Below are 15,388 nucleotides of genomic sequence, written 5' to 3'. Positions count from 1 at the left end.
CTTCTCTGTTTAGCTGGTGACACACACACACACACACACACACTCACGCACACGTACACACATGCTGGCATTTTTTCAATTCCCCCCATTTGTTGCTGGTCTGCAGCTCGTACAGGATTGGTTATCGCTCCCCCTTCCTCTCAGGGAGTCGGGGAGTCTCGCCTCCTCTTCTGATGCAATAGAAACCCCTGCAGCAGTGCACTGCTGTGCTCGTGTGTGTGAGGGTGTGTGTGTGTTTAATACCGTAGTCTCCCACAGCTCCGCTTTGATGTTTCATTGGTTTGCCAGCTCACTAAATGCACACACAGGCATGGCTGATACCCACACTGGAAAAACACATCATAGATTAGCAAACAATTATGTTAGATGCAGACACGCACACATTTTCATGCACACATGGACTTTGCAATGCAGCGGTCATGGAAACCGTAAATATGGATGAAGTGTGTTGTATATGTGTGTGTGTGTGTGTGTGTGTGTGTGTGTGTGTGTGTGTATATTCTACACACATTTCAAGACGCCCTCTCACATCTTCTCCAACATCCTCAAACCAAACAAAAAGAAGGGATTGTCAGCTTGTCCATGGGGGTGAACATGGATTCGAACACCAGCCTGCTGCTGCTGCTGCTGCTGCCACTGACAGTGTCAAAAACACAATGGAGCCGAGTGCTGCATAATTATCTCCTTTTCATTGCTCCCAGCCTCACTTATACAAATATTAATACTCAATTTTTGTGTCTCTTGTGCTCTTGTATTTTTCGTCTGGAGTGGCCAAAGTAATCACGGCCCATTGTCTCCTCTGTACGCCTCGGTGTTGAATTTGGACGAATGCACCATACTGTGGGCTTAGACAGGGGGAAAGTGGATCCTATTGAAGTTGTCTCCAGTTTTCCAATTATTCACCAGCCATCTTCATTTCCGAGGGCATTATAATGGAGCCTATTGCTTGTGGGATTTTTTCGTGTGCTTGCTAATGTAACCATAGTGACAAAGCAGAGGAGAGGGTTGATTAAAGGGGAATATCACTGGGTGTTAGTTAGTAAGGGGTATCACTCTCTCTATATATAATGTAATGTACCACATTACACAGAAACCACTTCACATTACGCATTACAGGCTGGAGAAGAGCTTTATTTTCTTAAATATGTAATGACACAGAGGTGTGAAGACTCAGAAATATGAGACAGATCATTGATAAGTGGAGGATTTAGGACAAATATAATGATTTTTTTAAAGCAGAAATGCTCCGCTCAGCTTGTTGGGACTGAGGAATGTTAACATTTGTCATTAGGAAATGTCAGCTGGTGCCAGTTTCAAAGCTCTTCAACCCTTGTGCGAACACTCAGCAACCACCGTTTCCATCTAAGCAACTGTGTAAGACTCTGAAAATGAAAGTGATTGATGCCCACAATTCAGGGGAAGGCTACAAGAAGGTAGCAAAGTGTTATCATATATCTTGCAGTGGATCCACAGTGCAAAATGTAATTAAGAGATGGCAGTTTAGGGCAGCTGTGGAGGTCAAGATGAGCTCTGAAAGACTTAAGAAAACGTGGAGAGAACTGCTTGTACGCTGGTCAGAAAGGAAAATCAAATCAGCTGTTTAACTGCAGAACATTTGCAGCTGGATTTAGCAGAGTTCAGGAGAGGTGGTGCCAGTAGAATAAAACCTTACCCGTGTCCTCAACATGAAATCCAACATCAGAAGTATGCTACAGAACATCTACAGGAGCCCAGATGTGTTTTTGGAAGCGAGTACGATGGACTGTTGGACTGTTGAAGTTTGGCCACAATCAGCAAAGGTATGTTTGAAGAAAAAAAGGAGCAGCGTTGCATGAAAAGAACACCTTGCCAACTGCTCAGCATGGGGATGGATGTATCGTGCTTCGGGGTTGTGTTGCAGCCAGTGGCACAGGAAACATTGCGAGGGTGGAGGGAAGAATGGATTCCACTAAACACCGGCAAATTTTGGAAACAAACATCACAGCATCTGTAAAAAGAAAAAAGCTGAAGCTGTAAAGAGGATGGCTTCTACGACAGGATAATGATCCTAAACATACCACAAAATCCAACCATGGACTACCTCAAGAGACAAAGGTTTTGGAATGGCCATCACAGTCCCTTGATTTAAACACAATTGAAAATCTGTGGGTTGATCTTAAAAGAGCTGTACATGCTATACAGCCCAAGAATATATTGCAGAACTAGAAGCCATTTTTGCCAAGAAGAATGGGAGAAAATCCCAAATAGAAGAACTGAAAGAGTTTTTAGCTGGCTACAAAAAGTGTTAGCAAGCTGTGATATCTACCCGAGGGGGGTGTTACTATGTGGGGTGCCCAAACTTTTTGCACATTGTGGCATGTGCATGATGTTTCTATTTTTACTATTTTTGCTCAATACATGACAAAAAAAATGCATTCATGTTTCCCCATGTCCCAGAGAAGCTGTGGTTACATCTTCTCAATTACAAAAAATCAGCTAAATGTTATTCGCCCAAACTTTTGCACACAATTATATATATATGTATATATTTAACAGTCTACCTCTAGTTTATACCAACTGTAAAACAACAGTTTATTGTTGCTACGGTAACATAACATAACTAACCCTAACCCTAACTCTAACAAAATAACAGTTTTTGCAAAAAGCAACAATCAAAGTACTTTTATTTGTTTCTGGATCAAACAATCAACTGAAATAGTGTCAGTTTCAATTATATCCTGATTTATTGTAGATCTATCAAATGGCAGATGAATCATTTAATAAAAAGGATAAGTTTTCACACCACTTTTAGGATCAAGGATGGTAAAGTTAACTTTCTTCTCCAAACTGTTCAGAGAATTCAAAATTACTGATGTGATTCTTTACTCGGCTATCTTGGACAGAATGGTAAGATGATGATGAAAAGAGTCATCTGCAATTATCCACGATAAAACTTTTTTTCAGAAAGGATTATTATTATAATTTTCTTTTTTCTTTTTTGCAAAGGATTTGTGTCACGTCAGGGAGCCTGGAAGCTTTGCAAGGCGATCATTTGTGTTTCACGTGTCTAATGTACAGACTGTGACCAGGGCATTTTCTGTACGGAGAGGCATTCCCAGACTACCCCTGCCATATTTGTCCCAGTGAGCTAGCTCAACTCTAACCCATTCAGACAGCTGCTTTTGTTGCCCTTGTGCTGTTTGGCTGTTGATATGATGCTCGGTGGAAAATCGCTATTCCCCAATCTGACGTGGAGAATAGCGGGAGTGTTTTCCACCGCTAAAAGGCTTAGGAGGACGACTGCTGCAGTGTTCCCTCGACCGGCTCGTCGGCTGGCACTGTGCTGAGGCACGTGCCCAGAATCACTTATTGACACTCCACTGCCATCTGCCAAGACTGTAAGGTTTGTTTGGCAGGCTACACATTAATAAGGTTGAACTTTGGTGGAAACCAATAGCAAGAAAGAAAAGTTACCACTGAATTTCATGTGAAAGACAAATATCTTCCTCAGGAGGATGTGTTTACACTGTAGGCTTGACTTTTATGGTGTGTTGTGTTTAAAAAAAGAAAAAAAAATCCAGTAAAACTCAGGAGGTCACACAGGTCACACACACTCTGGAGATATCAAGGTCAAACCCATCATTGCACAAAGTGTACATGACATCCGATCGAAAATACTACAACCCTGTCTGACACTGGTTCAGCAGGGACTGTCTAGGCAGGAGAGTGAAGAACAGGGTTCCCTCCTCTCTCTCTTTCTAAAACAAGTGCCCTTGTGCAAGACAATTAACCCCCAGCTGCTCCCGTGGAGCTGCTCAGTGGGAAATGGAACAACACACTGGCTATATTGGGAAACTCCCAAGTGAACGTACCATGTGCTCCTCGCCTCCTTCACCTGCCTCTCCTCCCTCAGGTCATTGTTATAAAGGTGTGTGGTGTGTTGACATCCCTCATTCAGTAATAGCTGCATTGTTAAAGCTGATTCATATTATGTTACACAAGAGTTTAAAAGAAAAACATGTCCGTAAACAGACGCTTGCAGATGCTTTAAGTCTCAGTGGAAAGGAATGCCACGGTACGTCATGGTAATGCCCATGAAATATCAGACTTCGTGGGGTGTGGCAGCTGTGTCGAAGTACAGCTGTGCACAGCTGCCTCATCAATCAAGACCCTGTGTATCAGTTGGTGGGAAATCTGCATCGAAGTAGCCAATCGGCGCTTGAAAGGTGGAGTCATAACTCTCAGAAAAAGGACGAGTCTGCTGTTAAAGATTTGAAACAGACGTAAAAGATACAGGTTTTGAGTTTAAAAAGCGATAGAAAGAGCTGTGGATTAATATGCAACAGACCTCTAAAGACGTGTTACATCACGGTGTGAAGGAGACGAGCTAATGGAGCTAAAGAGTAAATGATGAGGCTGTTTTCATGCTTTTAAATAAGATCCTGGAAGCAGAGGTAAGGGTCAGCTGTACATAATGAAAGCTGATATTTAATGTAAATCTGCAGAAGCTCCTCAAATCATCTACTTAGAATTCACTGCTGCTTTCTAATGGGTTCAGTCAGAGGTGATTCATATCATAAAACATTGAATATTTTTATTATTACACAAAAATAATATCACCTAGCCAGACTTTGTGGTGCTTTTTTTTCCCATCTGCAGCATGCAAAATTATGGTTAAGGCTGTAATTAATGATTATTTTCATTACTGATTAAATTGATGAGTACTTGTTTGTTCAATTAATTAATCTTATATTCTGCAAACTGTCTGAGTTTGAGCCCAATTTCTCCCATTTCCAAGCCGGAATAAGAGTATTTTTGGCACTTTTACCTCATCAGTGACTTGAACATTTATTATATTATCAATTTTTTTGTTGAATGTCTGTGGTTATGGTCATATCTTATTATCTCAGACTGTCCAACCCTCCACATAATGCATCTGCAGTAGCCACCACTCAAGTCATAAAACTCTACCAGGCATTAGAAGCTACTTATGATAATGTAATCAAAAGCAAGGTGTTTTCCAGTCTCCCGTTTAAAAAGGAGTCTGCTGCTTGGTTGGCTCGAGGTTGTTGCTGTTGTTATTACCATCAGTGCAGCAGCAGATATGTGAACTGCTCTCTGTGTTTGTGCTGAGAAGAGGTTGCTAATATATGCAACCAGCTGTTCATTTGTTATGGTAAAAAAAAAAAAGAAAAAGACTAGTTGAGTAAATGCTCATTTGAATTATTTTATCAATGAATAATGAAATCACAGTAATCAGTGTCGCACACAGCATGAACATTTTTGGGCTATCTGTTTGAATCTTGTAATTATAGGCTGTGATGTTGAAATGAGAAACAGAAATTGAATGACTTTTTTTCACTTTTCAAGTCTTCACAAAAATAATAATGTAGTTACTGTGCAACTCCATCCTGGTTGTGATGCTGAGAGATAAGAGGCTGCTATCTTGAAGGAGTCCAGATGAACATTGAAACATGTTTTTTCTTGCTGTAATCATTCGTCCTGTTCATACTGACCATTAGAAGATCCTTTCATAATGCACTTACATCTATCTTATCTAAGTGATGGGAGACAGTCCTCCTTCTTCTTCTGTGTAAAAATGTATTTAATAGTTTATCTGAAGTTAATTTGAAGCTTCAGTCGTCCAAATGAGTCAAATCAAGTAGATATCTTTCAACATTACAGTCTTTTTAGTGTCAAAGTTCCTCTTTTTGTTAATATACTTCCACCACAGCTAAACAGGGAAACACAAAGAGGGAATTTGATGCTGAATAGTCTGTAAATGTGTCAGATATCCACTTGATATGACTAATTCTGTCACTTCCATTAAAAGCACATTTGAAGATCTTTTAACAGTCAGTATAACAGCATGAATGATCATAGTGAGGAAAACCTATTTTACTCTTCATATGGTCACCTGACCGCTGGTTTAACCCTTGTGTCGTCCTTCCTTCCTTCCTTCCTTCCTTCTTCCCTCTTTCTTTAATTTTTCTTTCCTTCTTCCCTCCCCTATTTCTTTGCTCCCTCCTCCTTCCACCCTTCCTTGCTTGCTTGCTTCCTTCCTTCCTCTTTTCGTCCTCACTCCTTTTCTTCCTTCCTTCCTTCCTTCTCTCCTAAATTCCTTCCTCTTTTCGTCCTTCCTTCCTTCCGTCCTTCCATCCTTCCTTCCTTCCTTCCTTCCTTCCTTCCTTCCTTCCTTCTCTCCTTACTTCCTTCCTCTTTTCCTCCTTACTCCTTTCTAGGGATGTCCCGATCCGATATTGATATCGGAAATCAGTCCGATATCAGCCAAAAAAGTGAATATCGGATTTTATCGGACTGAATCTAAAAACTCCGATATAAACGCTCCGATATAAGCTGTCCATTTACCGCTCCAGCACTTCTATAATAATAGGTGACTCTGGTTTGATCACACTCCAGCATGCACAGCCCACGTGATCACAACAACGACAACGCGTGTGCCTGCAGCAAGGTGTAGTGATGTCGGCTGTGTGGAAGTATTTTACTGTAAACTCGGACAAAGACGTTGCAGCTAAATGCAACATTTGTCAGGCGCAAGTGTCCCGTGGAGGGACAGAACCGGGAAGGTTCAGTACAACCAACCTCATCGCACATTTGAAAAAACACCACAAAAAAGAACATGAGGATTTTCGCGTGAGCAGCAAGGCGAAGCAACAAGCCTCTGGCTCGCTTCAGCAACCCACGCTGGCCGAAAGCTTTGCAAGACGTGACAAACTACCACGGGACAGCAAAAAGGCAATGGCCATAACAGAGAAGATAGCCCAGTTTATTGTGCTTGATGACCAGCCCCTGTCGGTGGTGAGTAATGTCGGGTTTAAACGCTTAATGGAGCACCTCGAACCTCGCTACATTATTCCTAGCCGCCACTACATTGTAGATAAAACTATACCCCAGATGCACGAAGAGGTTAAAAAGTGTATTGCTATTATTATTTGTTTTATGCTCTTGTTATTAGAGTGATATGTTTATTGTGTTTACACTCTATTCTTCAGTGAAGACTAAGAGTAATTACTACATTGTTTTGGGCACAGTCAGTCAGTGAAACTGGAGCTGTGTGAACTCTTAACTTAGAGCAGTTGGACAGTGGACAATATTGTGTTGTTGTTGTTGTTTTTGTCCCTGCCCACAGTTGTTTCCAACATATGCTGACAGTAAAAAAAATAACTGGAGTGAACTTGAATTGTTTGCACTTTAAAATTTAATTTATTCTATTCAATTGTATAATGATGTTGGTAACCAGTGGTTATTTTGCACTTTAAATATAACATTTTGTTTTTATTGGATTTGTTGAGGTAATACTCTTATGTTGAAGGTTAAAATTTATGTAACCAATTGGTTAATAATAAATGGGTCAGTTTTTCCTATACCTACTGTTGCTGACTATTGTTTTCTGTTATATCACTACAACATCAGTAACAGTAACAGTAACATCACTTTATCAAGCCTTTTCTAACATTCCACACAACAAAATAAGGAATAAATATATGTATGATTCGTGCCTATATCGTATCGTATTGATATCGGTATCGGCCAATACTCAAGGCTACAATATCGGTATCGTATCGGAAGTGAAAAAGTCATATCGGGACATCCCTACTCCTTTCCTTCCTTCATTCTGTCCTTCCTTGACCTGAGGACAACAGGAGGGTTAAGACAGACTTGAAAAATTGCGAACTTGTCCTTTACAATAAAAACATGAATCACACTCAATGATGAACCTAACAAACCAGCTCTGGACTCTGATTTAAAGTAAATATTTTTGACACTACAATATAATAATGACAAATGGAGCCATGCTTGTTTTCTATATTGAAGCTCATTAATAGAAACTGTTGAGTTCTATTCTTGAGCAGTCACAGAAAGCCATTATACACCTCTTTTCATTGTCAGCCTTCAGTGATTACAATTTAATTTTAAGTCTCGAAATTCAATGTGATGTAGGTTTTTTTTACATTTTTTTTTATCAGAAGTCTTGCATGACTGTTCAGCCCTTGTGAAATTCATGGAAGCTTTTATGCAAGAAAATATGAATAGACATTTTCCAGACTGAATTTACTCAGTACTTTTCTCCAATTGCAGAAGAAACTGATGTTTTATGCACACTTTGTAGCTGTTGGTTCAACTTCAGAGACCTTTGTGGCGTTCATTATTTGGTACGATGACTGCGTGCGTGTGCTTTGTACTGTGCACACACCCTCGAGATATTGAAGTCAGACACAGATGTGATGCTCTGCACTGAGCGGAGTAGCAATTTGTCACTTTGAACCCAGCGTTGCTACACGTTGTTAAGGTGCGTCTGGAGCTGAAGTGTCTAGTTGAGTAATGGATTAGTCGATCAAAAGAAAATTAATTGGCTACTATTTTTGTAATTGATTAATTGCTTGTCATTATTGTTCTTTTTTATTTTTTAAAGGGGGAATTTGCAGCTTTTCATGGCTTTAAATGATAGTGAATTGAATAAGTTTTGGTCAGAATGAACAGATATTAGACTTGTGCTGTTGGGAACTGTGACTGCCATTTTTCACTGTTGTCTGATGTTCATTAATTAATTTTCCAAACCGCTTATCCTTCAGAGGGTTGGGGTTGGGGGGCGAGGGGCGGGGGGGGGGGAGTCTGGAGCCAATCCCAACTCATTTGGCGAGAGGCAGGGTACATCCTGGACATGTCGCCAGTCCATCACAGGCTTAACAGAGTAGACAGGCAACCATTCACACTCACGTTCACACCTACGGGCAATTTAGAGTGACCTAAGCTGTATCTTTTTGGTCTGTGGGAGGAAGCTGGAGTATCCTGAATGAACCCACACAGACTCCAGGAGAACATGCAAACTCCACACATAGGGGCCCAAGCACAAGCCTAATTATTCTGACCGAATCATTGATGGATTGAGAAAATGAGTAGCAGATTAATTGATAATATAAATCACACTTTTTGTAGTTTTTTTGTAGTTTAGCTTTACAGTGTAATGATAATAATAATGATGATAATAATAATAGTGATAATAATGGTCACATCTCCTATAATTACTGTTGTTGTGTCTGTCAGGCTTTGCATTTTATCCTGACACATTTTCAGTTTACTATGACAACAGTGGCAGATTTCCCACTTAAATTTTCTAAACCACAGTTCTTTCATTTTACTGCTAAAATGACAACTCTAGCTGAGTGATTTTGTCAGCTGCAGATAATTAACGTTACCTCCATAGTTTGGTTGAACATTCATTCTGCAGCTGACTTATTAGATGCTTTCTGTCTGACTCATTTTAAAATCAGAGCCATGCATGAGGGTCCTGGCCACAATTATGATGATATACTGATTCAGTGTGAGTCATGGTCATGCAGAAAGACTGAGGTTAAAGCTTACAGCAAAAAAAGTCAGCACCCTCAGTGATGATCCAAGTAGAAGACATGGGAAACAACTTTGTATTGCAAACCAGACATTAGGGTTGAATACTGGGGGTTGAGATGACGGTGGCATCCGGGTTTCTCACCAAACCCTGCTCCTGTGTGCTGGGATTTGAAGCATCTGTGTGTCTTTATGTAGTGAAGAATGTAGCACTGACATAAAGACACTTTCTCCTTCTGAGATCAGACGAGATTGGGGGTGTTGAGGGTGGTATGGCCTTATCTCTTTGATGTTGTAGCTATATAGAACAATCTGAAATGCTGTTACGAGCCCAAAGTAATGTGAATGGATCAACTTTTAAGCTGTAACTTTCACAAATTGAATTAAATTAAACAACTTTCCATTCTAAAATGAGTCTCATGATATTAGACATGGGAGGTATTCTCCTACCAAAGTATGTAGTTGCTTGAATGGTGAAAACAACAAACGCTAACAAGCCTTACCAGGAATGATGCTCTCTCTCCCTTTTTTCCTGTATGTCAATGCCCCAAAATGAAGGACCGCCCTAAAGACTTTGGATTGGTTTTGTATTTTTTTAAAACTCTAATTGTTTCCACCAAGTTTTAACAAAGAAAGCTGGGAGATTCTCCTCAGTATCTATGAGCCAAGCCGATTAGAAACTGACCTGTGAGTCAGTTCTTAGATGGGTGAAGCACCGAGTAGTAGTAGAAAATCACCCTTATGTCAAATCTGTGGCCAAACACAGTTCCTTTTTTCTTCCAACTTAAAAAATTGGAAGAAAAGAAAATGTAACTGCAAAGCAATGACATCAGGTCAGCTTTATAAAGATGCAGAAGCTCTCACACAGAAAGTTAGCATACTGTTGGTTTTTTATTACCTCAAAAACAGCATATCAATACCACATAATATGAGCTTTTAAAATTATTGAAAACCCCAAACACACCCTCTTAAAAATAACAAAAAGATCATCAGATTATGTTTTCTAACATTAATTCATTGGTATGTTTATTATAGTGAAACATACTTTGACAAGCAACACAAAGGTTTGATTTATGAGTTATGCTTTGAGGTATAACCCAGGTAAACTTTCCAAATCCGATAAAAAGCAGAAGACAGATTTACAACAGAGAAATATCAGATTTCAGCAGCAGTAGTTTTGGATCCGTTAGACTTGGATTCTCACGTTGAAAACAATGAGGTTATTTGAAAAATTAATCAAGTCCTCTGGGATACCGTCTGAATTTACCCCAACCAGAACATCTCTCTTCATTAGTAACAGTGATATTGTAACGTGGAGTGTCTCTACAGTCTGCTGCTGGTAAAACTCCCTCTGATCTTATCTCTCACTACCTTTTCCACCAGGACTTAAAGATGATTATTGAATGTTTGATGATACATTTGTACATCAGAAATCATTTTTACAGCAGTCAAAATGAAAGCAAGATGAACGGAATAGAGAATTTTAGCAATTTAGCATTATTGAACTTCTATACAAGTGCAATGCAAATAAAGTCTCTTGGACCCATATCCTCACAAGGCAAAATGGCTCAATAGCGCCCCCTAGAAAATTAAAAAATTTAGCCCCTCGACTCAGATTGACATAGACAAACGAAATTCGGTACACATATGTATCGTGTAAAGACGCACAAAAAAGTCTCTTGGATCCATACCCTCACTCCAACAGGAAGTCGGCCATTTTGAATTGAATTTGCGATTTTGGCGCTGTTTGTTTCCATTTGACTCAGAAGATGCATCGGGGGAGCTTGGGCCCGGTCATCGCAAATAATTTAAACCTTTTTGACATTTTCTTGCTTTCTTGACACAATTAATTTCACTTATGCATCATCAGTCATCACATATTCACACTACTATAAATCTAATCACTGTCTGAGCGTCCTTGTGGTTTGCATCGACTATTTCTTGCAACCCAAGTCACTTATAATATGACGACTGCAGTGACTGACTTGCTTGATGATTGCTTGGAGCTTGTGAGAGGGAGGAGGAGGTCCGCTGAGAGATTCTGTGGGAAGGTTTATTGACCGTTACTGTGGAAAAATAAAATACTCCACTGAAGCGTGCAACCAACTTTGCCTTCTCTCTTTTTAACATCCTGCAGCAAATTAGAGAGAAAATGGAAACTAGTTAGAGAATCTGTTGCTTCATCCATCTCTGAGCTGCTCTCTGTGCTGGTCTGTTTATCTCTTCTTCATGTTTCATTTCTCCTGTGCATATGAGTGTTTTTTGCCCCCCCCCCCCCCCCACACTCTCTACTCTTTCCCTAATCTCTATCTGCTCTTCTTTTCCCTCCTTTTCTTTACAGTTCACTAAACAAAAACTTTATAATTCCCGCTTGCTGTATATTCTTCTCTCTTCAGTAGCTCGGTTATCGTGTGGTTGAAGGCAGAAGGTGTGCAGTTTCCGGCTGACATAAATCTCAAAACATATGAGTGGCGGCACATATAATCTGTCAGGCTGTTCTGGGTGTTAAGACGTGTGTGTGTGTGTGTGTGTATGTGTGTGTGTGTATGATCACTTTTAATAAAGAACGAACAAAAGCCCCAAGAGATAATTAAGTGCAACAGCTTGTATGTGTGCATGCGTGTGTTTCTGCACTGCATTTCATCCATCATGTTTATGTCTTTCGATGTGAATTTGAGCGTTTCCTATATGTTTGCGTACACATGCATGGCTGAATACCACGCCTGCATGCTCTCAGCTTGTTCTAGCCTCAAGAAATCAAACATCGCCCATATAGCATTTGTAAAGACTAAGCAAAGACCACAGATGCATAAGGCAATCGGTGCTGGCTTCACATAGCACTGTGGGAGCTCATTACTGTATTCTTTGGGCTGGAAAATGTCTGTCAGTAAGGATTCATTAAAAACCAACCTGTTGCAGCAGCTCCTGGTAGAGCTGTAATGAGAGGTCCTTCACAATTTGGGCTCCCCCGGTGGTTCAAAATTGGACAGGTGAAATATCAGTGGTAATCTTCATTACTGATATAGAAGGTGTCTAGATTGAGTTTGGCTTTGTTGTGGTCATTAGCATTACAATGCTCCCGTTTGCTCAATTTAAGGAGCGGTTGAAACCAGCTCGTTGTCTGCTCGGGCCAGTGTGCTTCCTACACGCTGCAGAATAACAATCATTTATTTTATCTTTCCCTCCACAACTGCTGCCGCTTGCCCACTTTCTGTCATCATTTCCATACACTCCACTCGCCTCTTTTTAAAAAATTACATTGAACCGTTGCTCAATAGCTTCTGTGTTTCCATCATTATTAATGCAGGTGGACATACTGAGGGCATTCAGGGTTTATTGTGACTCTGATGTTGGTTGGGGTTGGTTTGTTTAACCTGGCGGGCTGTGCTGCTCTGCTCTGTCTGCTCTGTCTGCAGTGCTCTAATTTTATCTTCGGGACTCAGCTTTCTTTTTGTTGAGCTTCTGTTGGTAGGAAGATGGTAAAAGCTGCTTTGTCTGAGGTAAACTGTGTATTTTGTCTTTGCCCGTGTGCAAAAGCTTTCTTTTTTTATAGCCGCTCTTTTGTTTCTGTGCATTGATTTCCTGGAGCCATGTTGTTTGCCTTTGTTTTGTATTGTATGTGTTTTTTGATGTCAGCTCATTATTTACTGTACTGCCATCACAGTAGAAATAAATGTGTTTTCTTTCTTCATCAGCCCACTCTACCTGTTTGTTTTTCTCACTCCTTAACTTCTTATCATGTGTCTCGCAGACTCGTACACCACGTGTGACACGACTCAGCCCAACACAGCCGGCTCTTGCTGACCAGGCCAGCAGGGTATCCTTTGCATCAGCTGAAAATCTGGAGACCATGTCCGAGCCTGATATCCCCATCGGCTTTAACCGGATGAACCGGCTTCGCCAGAGTCTGCCCCTGGCCCGTTCCTCCAGCCAGGCCAAACTGCGGGCGCCAGGTCAGACCATCATCTTTATTGTCCACATGATATTATTTATTTTCCTTCCCTGCACACATAATCACATGGATTGTTGTTGGCATGTGATATTAAAAAGAGGTGATTTTCCAATATTGTGTTTTAGCTCGTGTGGGATTTGAAAGTTCAGTTCAGCCAAAGTTTCCTGCCCTTCCCTGACAGTGATATAAAAGAGAAGACCTGAGGCATATGTTGTACCATTAACCTCCCAACTGTTGTATCTAAACTGTTTAAACACCATGCTGGAACACAGGTAATCCAGTTTGTTACCCAGTGGCTTTACATTAGGTAGCAGGATGCTTGACAGAGAAGATTCACGTGGATGGGATTGCAGCCGGTGTTTAATCCCCTGACATTTACCTCGCTGATGTTGAGATAGACACAGAGATGGTCGTGCTTGTCTATCTGATCAGGATCATAGCCAGTGTTTATCCCCTTCACCTTTTACTCAGTGTTTACAGACAGGACAGGAGGAGAGTTTACAACTTGTTGATTTGACCATTTCACTGTTCTGATGAGTGATTTATACATTGTAAAAATAAATGTAAAGAGCATACATTTAGTGGAGCTGGACTGGAAAGGTACAAGCTTTTTAGAAATTAGAGCCTGACTGATATTGGTCAACCGATATTGGCCTATCACACATATACATCATATTGATGTTTATGCGGATCGATATGTGCCAATATATTTCTTAAAGATATATAAGCAATATTTTATGTATAATCCTTTTTCCTAATTGTAGTTTAAGATATACTAAACTCCCAGTCAAGTTTACTGCTTCAGAGCACTACTATCAGTTTTGTACTGTAAAATATCATGTCTCTGTTACATATCCTTGTCTTTGTGTTTGGTAAACACATCTGGGGAGAAAAAGTGCATTTATGGACATGTTCTGTAAGATATTATATTCTGTCAATATTGGAATTTTTTTAACCCCAAAATCGGTATTGGCCCCAAAAATCCAGTATCGGTCGGGCCCTACTAGTAATTCAAAGCCTTTCATGCTGTTTTCCTACATTGTGATGGCACTGTGAGACGAATGGAGGAATTGGATTGACAGCATGAGGTGAAACAGGAACTCCTCGACTCATGTTTCAATGAAAATGTAATTTTTTGCTGTCTTGATTCTGCCTGCAGAAAAATCCATAAAATTGCTTTGATTGACAAGTTGAGAGCCAATCACATGCAGGATGTGTCCACACATGTAAACTATTAACCTTGTTTGTTTCTGACAGAAGGTAGCAAAACAAGAGGCAGTAATTGTGACTGTTGATTGAAGGCATTGAGTGTTAATTTAGTAAACCTGCCACAGCCTCTAAGTGTCACGTCAAAGTCAGACTTCAGCCCACTTCCTATAAGGACTTCTCAGTAGAAACAGAGCCCTCTAATGCTGCCAGATGATGGTGCCAACCTACCTGTCATGTTTTATTAATGGCTTTGGCAGGAACCAAAATCATCTCCTCTTTTTAAAAGTAGCACTCTAGCATATGAGAGGGAGGGTGATGCATTTGCAGGAATTAGAAAAGGTGGGACAAAATGCAACCGAGGGTTTACTTTAAGCTTTGATCGAGCATACTTTTCCAGAGCCAGTTCCCTAACTGCCAGGAGACTGTTAAGACTTATTAATTTATTATAATACACATTTTAACCAAACTAGAAGATTAAAATATGGAAAGGGTTTTAAGCACCATGCAACAAACTTGCTCCAACAGGCAACCCTTTATAGCGCATTTATCACTGTGACCCAAAACTTCCTGGAATTGACAGAAATACAGTCATTATAAATCTTTTAGTAGTTCCTTTCTAATCCCCTTCAGAGTGCTCTGCTTGAGCTGCGAAACACTCGTCCCAAAGCTTCTCCCATTCCTGGAAACATTTCCCGTGGTCATCTTTTGTCACCGTGTGGCAAATATTCTCCCTCTTCCATTCCCAGTTTTGATTGGATTTCTTCACCCAGCTGTAGGCATACCTGTAATTACACCCTTCTCCTGTGTTATCAGTGGCTTCAGGAAATATTTTGGCCCCCTCCTCGTACATGAAGCACACATGACTTAACCGTCTACTGAAGA

General features: G+C 40.4%; 1 protein-coding gene across 1 annotated transcript in view; it reads left to right on the top strand.

Annotated features, from left to right (window-relative positions):
- Positions 1-15,388, top strand: part of LOC128380936 (SRC kinase signaling inhibitor 1-like) — a 77,373-nt gene that overhangs the window by 20,668 nt on the left and 41,317 nt on the right. Inside the window, exon 3 of the mRNA XM_053340828.1 lies at positions 13,097-13,298. Coding sequence (XP_053196803.1) covers positions 13,097-13,298 — 202 coding nt within the window. The remainder of the gene's footprint in view (positions 1-13,096; positions 13,299-15,388) is intronic.

This window comes from Scomber japonicus, chromosome 20 (genome assembly GCF_027409825.1).
Source record: "Scomber japonicus isolate fScoJap1 chromosome 20, fScoJap1.pri, whole genome shotgun sequence".
Lineage (NCBI taxonomy): Eukaryota > Metazoa > Chordata > Actinopteri > Scombriformes > Scombridae > Scomber > Scomber japonicus.
The sequence above is the reverse complement of the archived record's forward strand: the minus strand, read 5'-3'. Positions and strand labels throughout refer to the sequence as shown.